This window comes from Biomphalaria glabrata, chromosome 1, assembly GCF_947242115.1.
Source record: "Biomphalaria glabrata chromosome 1, xgBioGlab47.1, whole genome shotgun sequence".
NCBI classification, from domain to species: domain Eukaryota; kingdom Metazoa; phylum Mollusca; class Gastropoda; family Planorbidae; genus Biomphalaria; species Biomphalaria glabrata.
Window position 1 is genome coordinate 30846562 of NC_074711.1, and position 8858 is coordinate 30855419.

Sequence of the window (8858 nt, forward strand, 5' to 3'; positions counted from 1 at the left end):
GAGATGCATATCAGCCTAAAGTATTTGTGTGGCGTTTAAAATTGTATTCTTTTTTTTTAATTAAAAACTGATTTTAAGTTTAAGAGGTCAATAGATAAAAATATATTTCAACCAAATCCATTGCAAACAGATAATGAGTGGTTAAAGATAGCACATTCTCAACAACTCTTTTGTACCCCAAAAAGCTTAATGGACTCTTGATTTACCTAAAAAAATATAAGTAAAAATTTCATTTTATTTTATTCAATGCTAAGCCTTTCAATTTTACAACTGAAGCAGTTCACTAAGGATCTTAAGTTTTTGAAGAAAGGATTTTTACAAGAAACCTATATATATCAAAATTAATACTAGAGAAAGTGAGTCTAATACTTTAAACATGTGAAAATATTTTTACTAATCATTTTCACTCAATGAAACTGCACTCATCCTTAATCTTTGGACTCCAGACATTGCCATAATATAACCTGAGTTTTAAGCTATTTGTTTTTTAAGTTCAAAAGAACATTATTATTTGGTCTAATCTTTCCCTTCAATTATTACAATAAAACTATTGAATTTATTGGCAAAATATTTACATGCTTAAATCAACTCACAATATTAATAGTCAATTTTTCGTTCGAAAGGAAAAAAAAAAGAAGCAGATTATAGGTATTATATTTAGTTGTGACATTATATAAAGAAACCTAATAAAATTTTTCAAAAAACGAACTTTCTTTATTAGTGTTTTTGGGGTTAATTGATCAAACTATTTTTTTTTTTTTTTAAATAAAAGTTACTTTTAATTTCTATAAAAAAAGTATATAATTATCTTATCTTCTTATCTTATATAATACAGACGTTACTTCAAAAAAGAAGATGATTACGTCCTACGCGTCATGCATTTAGTCATGCATATTAACCAATGACTTAAATTCTGCCAAGTCACTGGTTTTCCTGGCTAGCTCAGGCAACCCATTCCATGCTCTAATAGCACTAGGGAAGAAGGAGTATTTGTACAAATTTGTCCTAGCATATGGGACGAGGAATGTGCCTTTATCTTTGTGTCTTTCAGAGTATTTTATTAAATTTTGTTTTTGTATTTGAAGATTATGGTTCAGTGTTTTATGTATGATTGCTACTTTACTTTTGAGCCTTCTGTCCTGAAGGCTTTCTAAATTTAGTGATTTTACTAAAGGTGTTACTCTAGTCAAATGTGAATATTCGTTTGTTATGAATCGCACTGCTCTATTTTGTGTCTGTTCTAGTTTCTTAATGTTTTCTTGAGTTGAGGGGTCCCAAACAGAGGATGCATATTCTATTATTGGCCTAACCAAGGTTAAATAACATTTTAGTTTCATGTTCTTATTTGATTTATAGAAATTTCTTTTAATAAATCCTAATGCTTTGTTTGATTTTTTTGTAGTTTCATCAATATGTGGATTCCATGACAGTTTTTCATTTATTATAACACCTAGGTATTTTGCGTTTTTAGTCTGTGTTACTGGTTTGCCATGAATAAGATAAGTGGAATTAATTTGTTTTAGTTTTTTTGTTACTCTTAACAACTGACATTTTTCTGGGTGGAAAGACATGCTCCAATTTGATTCCCATTTCTGTAATTCATCTAATTCTCTTTGTAAAATATCTGTGTCTTGTGTTGTTTTTATTGTTCTATATATTATGCAATCGTCTGCAAATAATCTGACTTTTGTTCCTGAAGTAATGCAATTTGGTAAATCATTTATGTAAATTAAAAATAGTAGTGGACCCAAGACTGTTCCTTGAGGTACACCTGAGTTTACTGTTATCGGTGTTGATTTAGAGCCATTTATTATTACAGTTTGTTCTCTCCCTATCAGAAAGTCTTTAATCCACTGATGCAGTGGACCATTAATGCCGAAATATTTTAATTTTTTAAGCAAACTATGGTGGTGAACTTTGTCAAAAGCCTTAGAAAAATCTATTAAGATAGCATCTATTTGTTCACTATTATCTAAACCTTTTGAAAAATCATCAATTAGTCCTATTAGTTGTGTTTCACATGATCTATATTTCCTAAAGCCATGTTGGTATGGTGTGAGGACATTATGTTTGTCTAAGTGGTTTATGATGTTGCTACATATTATGTGTTCTAGGATTTTACATGTGATGCTGGTAAGTGATACTGGTCTGTAGTTTCCTGGGTCAGATTTTTCTCCTTTTTTAAATAGGGGCGTGACATTAGCTTCTTTCCAGTCCTTTGGTACTCTGCCCTGGTTAAGTGAAGCCTGAAAGAGTATTTTGAACACTGGGGCTAGCTCATTACTTAGTTCTTTGAGTAATCTAGCTGGAATACCATCAGGTCCAGAAGCTTTATTTGGTTTGGTGTTGGCTAATAGTTTTTGAATTCCATTTTCTTGTACTACTATATCTTCTATGTTGTCTACTTGGTTCAAATTCAGTAATATGTCTTTGTCTCCTGGGGCTGAGAATGCTGATGCAAAGTATTTGTTTAGAATGTTTGCTTTAGTTTCATTATCATTATGTATTATGTTATGTTCATCTTTTAATGGCGCTATGCCTGTTGTTTCCATTTTCTTAGACTTAATGTATGACCATAGGTTTTTGTTGTTGTCTTTAGATATTACATTGTTTATGTATTCACTCTGCAGCTGTCTGCTTACTTTTTGGGTTAAGTGTTTAATTTTTATATACTTTTTGTAAACTCTTTCTGCATTAGTTTCTTTAAATTTTCTATATAGGTTTTCCTTCTGTTTACAAAGCTTCTTTAGTCTATTATTAAACCAGCATTTATTTATTTTGTTTGATGTGTATTTAGTTGGTATTTGATTTTCTATAATGCTTTTAAGATGGTCATCGACTGGTTGGTTAATGTCTTTTTCTAATAAGAATGTTTGTTGAAAGTTTAATGCAGCTTGGTGTAGTTGTGTTAGGTTACATTTATTCCAGAGTAAGATTTTTCTTTTGGGTTTTGTATTGGCTACTGCTTTTATCTGACTGTGTATTTTTATGATCTCATGGTCTGATAGACCAGGGATAATATCATAATCTACTACTAATCCAGGTCTGTTGGTTAAGAAGAGATCTAATGTGTTGTTTAATCTAGTTGGCTTTTTAATGATTTGATCTAAACTTAGGTTGTGTAAAGTTTCTATGAAAAGCTCATTTATGTCCTTAAGGTTTTGGTGTTTATCTAAGGTAAATCTGTGGTTGTTGTTTTTTTTTTAATTTTCTAATTACTAATTGTAAATGAGCAATGGTATAAACTTTGTTAAAATGAAAAAAAAAAGTATGAAGAAAAAACATTTTTATTTACATAGTTTCAAAAAAAAATTATTATTTTTTCGTTTTAAATCTCACTTTAAAAAATATTCTAGTAAGTAAAATATATCACTTTCACCTAAATCTGTATTGATATTTGTTTGGTCTACAACTAAATATTAGTTTAAAATATAATGTTTTCTATTACATTTTATTTACAATTTGCATTACAGTTTTGTTTTTTTTTCATGTCGGGCAGGTTGAGTCGTATGCAATGTGCATATAACAAAAGTTCTATTCTTACTATCATCCTTCCTGCCCTGCAAGAGGGTTGGGCTAGGATGTAAAAATATTAAAATTTTAAATGCTGTGTCATGACCCAATCATCTTTATTCAAAGTTAAGAACCCTTTTTGCTTCTGAACGGTTTGGGGGGGGGGGGGGGGGTTCCTGAGTTCGAATCCTGATGAAGACTGTTTAAAGTGATTGTATAATATCAGTGTGAAAGATAAAGGAGAGGTGAATAGCAGTGAAGAATTGTGGACAATGATTATTGAAAGTGTCTTGACTTAATGCTAATAGAATGTTCAAGAATATTTAAATCCTTAAGTGTCAACAACTGTATATTTGGTACAATGAATAATTTTTGTCCCGCTTTGTAATTAAAGATTTCTCATTGAATGGTAACAAACTTGTAAAAATGTTGTAAAATGTTTTACATGTTTCGGATGTTCCTTCAGAGTTGAAGATAATTACTTCCTAGTCCAAACCTCCCGCAGGACGACGGGGGATGGGAGCGGGCAGGGTTTGAACCCTGGATCATCGATAAATCTGAACGACAGGCCAGCGCGCAGACCGCACGACCAGGCAGCCATCCATTGTAGTTATAGTAGTCTAACTATTGTACTGTAAAATCATATTTAAATTTAAAAAACAAATTGTACATATTACTATTGATATTGTATACACAGTTTTCATGCATACTCAATGCACTATGGTCTAATCTCTTTTGTAGACATGTGGGAGAAGTGTACATGGTCCTTTTAGGCCCTTTAATTGTCTCGGTAAGAAATGTGTTATTAAACCTTAGTGGGTAATTGGAAAATGTTCGTTTTATAACTTGTCATCCTGTACTTTATTATAAACTAGCATACAAAACTATGGCACCATCATTATTTGATAAAATGCAAACCATTTCAAAATCACAGATAATGCAAGAAAAAAAAAATTCAAGAAAAAAATTATATTTAAATTTATTTAAAAGAAATGATGAGTGTCACTGCTTAGTCTTTATCTAAATCATATTTTAAACTACACAATTATTTATACTGCTTTTTACAATAGTAAAATGAAATACCTGATTTTCCATGTTTGAATGTTGTATGTCACTGTTTATATTTTGATTGTTCAGGTTGGCTCCAATTGAATAATCTTGCACATCCTCAGAATTCTTTTTAGAGCAAGATATAGTTAATTTTAATCCCCCACTGCTGATATTAGAACTGCCAATACAAAATTCATCCTTGTTTAAGCCATTCAGAGAGTTAATGTTAATTATGTTAGTGTCACCAGAGTCACAATAACAAGATTTTTCTGAAGCACCATCTTGATTCATCTCTTTCCTAACAGTCAAATCAACAAATTTAAATCATGCTTTTACATTGGCAAGAGCGATTATTTTATATCTCTGAATCTAAAAAAAATGAATAACAATTTTAACAATATTATATTACTAAATGTGTGTGTGTGTTTATGATGGTAATACAGAATCCAGATATATCTAGCATTAAAAAAAATTTATCAAGATTAGAAATAGAATGAAAGCCTACATTAGATCTATATTTAGATCTAGTACAAGTAACTCTCTAGTTTCTAGAGTAGATCTAGAATTAATGTAGATGACAGATCTTTATTAGTCTATATGTCTATATATATCTACATGAGTACATGCAGCATGTTACATGATATTTATTTTAGGTGTAAGTAAATTAGTTGAAGTCTACTGAGAGTCTAAGTCGTCTAAGTGCTAGATAGATCAGTAGCAGTTGAGTTGTCTTTGTCTAACCTATCTATCTTATAGTCTTAAATATTTACATTCTAGTAGACTATTGTCACTATACTATTATTAGTAGTAGTATTAACAGTATTATACAATCTAGTCAAGAGTCTAGATCTAGAAATCTAATATATCTACTATTAAAGTATTATGATTAATCTAATTATAAATAATTAATCTTATTATAATTATACATATATCTAAATGATAGAGATCTATTCTATATATATATATCTACTAATCTAGATAGAATCTACTCAACTCTAGATTAATATAGAGTCCATAGAGACTATTATATAGATGAAGATATCAAATATTAATCTTACAATACAAGACTAGATTTAGATTTTAATTTAGAGTTTTAAACTCTACAGTATTAGTATAGATTTTATAGACTATTTAAAATCTAGTACTATAGTTATGTTACTAAAGTACATGATCTAGACTAGAATAAAGATTATTCTAGACAAGAGTCTAGTAGAAAACTATTATCACTATCACTATACTATAGTAACAATACTATACCCAGCCACTATTGACTATGGTGAATATAGTGAAGTATAGTAATAGTGACAATAGTGTCAAGATCTGTAGTCTAGTATAGTCCACTAGTTAGATTAGACTAGAATCTAGATCACTAGAGATAGAAAATCAGACATCATAGATAATTTAAGATAATAGATTTTGTCTAGTCTAGATTATTCTAGATCTAACAATCAACATCTAGACAATCTAGATAACTAGATTAGAACTAGTATATATATATATATATATATATGTATGTATGTATTTATGTATATAATATAAATCTAGATCTATTATATATATCATAATCATCTTCTATCTAATCTAATTCTTGTTATCTATTATATCTATATAGAAAGACTACAAGTACCCAATAATTAATGTTATACACTCTATTTAATAGATCTAATTATAATCATGGTAGACTATTGTAGACTGAGTTTCTCTATTCTATATTTAGTCTAAACTTCTAAATAAACTAAATCTAAAACTAGAATGTAGTCTAACTAATTTAGATCTAGATTCTAGATCTAGTCTTAGACTAGTGACTAGTCTATATCTAGAGATTTGGAATCAAGATAGTGTCTAGATGTACTCTAGATAATGACTTAGACTTATAGATCTAGATTTTTTTTTTCTAGTTCTAGAATAATCTAGATAGATTAGAATTCTAGATCAAGTAGAGCTAAATTAAATAAATAAGCACTAACTCTTCACTAAGTCTTAGTAATACTAAGACTAAGATAGATCTTGACAAGAGACAGAGTATATATCCAGATCTAGATCTAGACTCTAGACAGAGTAAGTCAAGTAAGTGAGACTAGTCACTAGTGAGACTCTAGAATCTAGACTAATCTAGACTTCTAGACTCTAAAGTCGCCTAAAGTCTAACTAATCATTGAATGCTAGTCTATCTAGAATTAGAAACTAGCTGATTTCTAGCTAGCTGTAGACTAAATCTAGAACTAAATACTACTAGAGGTCTAGTACTAGAAAGATATCTAGACAGATCTAGAATTAGATCCTAAGTCAAGTCCTAATAAGCCTCAGTCTAACTCTAAGTCACAGTAAGTTTGAGTAAGTCACTAAGACTAAGTCAAGTGTGACTAAAGTTAAAACTTAAGGTACATGTCTACCATAAGAGTGACAAGGACTAGATATAGAATGTATAGAAAAGTAGAAAAGTCTAGATTGCTAGATCATTAGATCTAAAATCTAAGTCTTGAGTGACTTGAGTTTGAGTAAGTCAGTCACTGAGTTGTGACTGTCAGTGAACTCAGTGTCACTGAGTCTGAGTCTGACTTGATAAGTCAGATAATCATAAGTAACTTAGTTTTTAAGTTTTACTTAGTCTTCTTAATAAGTTAAGTAAAGTAATTTAGTAAGCTAATTCTAAATTCAATTTGATTTCAATGAACATCATTCAACATCATGAATAATCACATGAATCATTTAATGATCATGATCATCATTATCATATGTCATATGTATTTCTATTTGAATTTGTCATGTTATTATTTAATTATTTAATAATTATTATTCTTTACACATTTAGATCTAGATCTCCAGTCTAGAATCTAGATCTGGTTTGTATGGCCTTTATAACATTTCATATATCACTTGTAGGAATATGTAATCTGCACAACTAATATATCCAAATGTAAACACAGGTAAGAGAACAGACATAACATTCTATTACATATAGTCTAGTCGCAAGATGGCGACTGCGTTTTTTGTCACAATGATCTCGAAAGGATTATATCTGTTCATTCATTGAAAAGTGTGATTTGTACATATTTTAGTTTTGAAAACGTAAAACTATAAATAAATATTTAAAGTAAAACAAGTTTCTCGATAGGTAAAAATATATTGATTCCATACGAAATATTTGTATATTTATTTTTAAAAACACCCTTTCGAATGTTTTTATTTTTAGTAACAGCGCTCTGATTTGTGGTTTGCTATTAAAATAAAGTCTATGGCTCCGTTCATATTATTATTATTAGAGAATAGAAACGAGCCGAACCGAAATCGAACCTTTCACTTACGATCTCGACCGAACCAGAAATTTAAAAGTGATAGGATGGCTGCCTGGTCGGGATGGCTGCCTTGTCGTGCGGTTTGCGCGCTGGACTGTCGTTCGGATTTATCGACGGTCGAGGGTTCAAACCCTGCCCGCTCCCATCCCCCGTCGTCCTGCGGGAGGTTTGGACTAGGAAGTAAACTATCTTCAACTCTGAAGGAACATCCGATCCGAATTATGTAAAACATTTTACAAACAAAACAAGGTACGAACCAAACGAACTGTTCTTACATTGACCAAACTGAATCAAACAAGATTTTGCAGTATTTTTTACTTAAAAAAATAAAAACTTGGTTTCAGTTATTTTTATTTTTTGGAAAGCTTAGCTGGATCATTTTGTGTTGTCTTCTTTCGATTCACAGCGAATAGTACCGATGGTACAGTAACATTTAATCTGTTTTCTGCGGCATTTTACGTCTTGAGGGAAGATCTTTTCCTTTGCAACTATAACTACCCCTCTCCGTGTTGTTTTTTTCAGAGACATTATTGTCAGTGATAGAGTGACCTCTCCATTGCTGGGGGAAAGCATGGGCGGTAAATTTGCGAGTGCTGGGCTGCCCACACGTTACATCAACACTCGCCTCTCTTCCATACTGACCGGGTCCAAAGGGATGCAAGCCATCGCAATTTGGGGTCAGCCGTGGCTGCAGGAGTTTGCCAGAGAGCAGTAGTCTTACTACTGTCCCCCCCCCCCCCCCGCCAAACGGGGCTCCAAGACCGGATTTTCTGTTAGGGTTTACTGTCTTAGACCGTACAGGGACACTAGCTACACACAATGTAGTGCGGCTAATATTGACCTATAGCTAAGGGTTTGGTTTGTGGGCAGCAAGGCGTGTCCGCACGCCGACGGCCATGTTTCCCTCACATCTTGGGGCCAAACCTCTTCCGATACCCTTGCAGATTAGCCTGAGTAGCCGATCAGTTTCCATCTGTCACCATGAGGATAGGTACTGCA

At 31.5% G+C, this 8858-nt stretch overlaps 1 protein-coding gene across 3 annotated transcripts in view; it reads right to left on the reverse strand.

The window, feature by feature from the left end:
• The window catches only part of LOC106075037 (uncharacterized), a 33185-nt gene extending 25651 nt beyond the window's left edge, over window positions 1-7534 (reverse strand). For 2 of the 3 annotated variants that reach the window (XM_056032143.1, XM_056032133.1), the window contains exons 1-2: window positions 7368-7534; window positions 4597-4932 (exon numbers count right to left, since the gene is read on the reverse strand). In XM_056032143.1, coding sequence (XP_055888118.1) covers window positions 4597-4854 — 258 coding nt within the window. In that variant the 5' untranslated portion in view covers window positions 4855-4932; window positions 7368-7534. The remainder of the gene's footprint in view (window positions 1-4596; window positions 4933-7367) is intronic. The other variant, XM_056032139.1, reaches the window with a different exon arrangement.
• Window positions 7535-8858: the final 1324 nt, after the last annotated feature.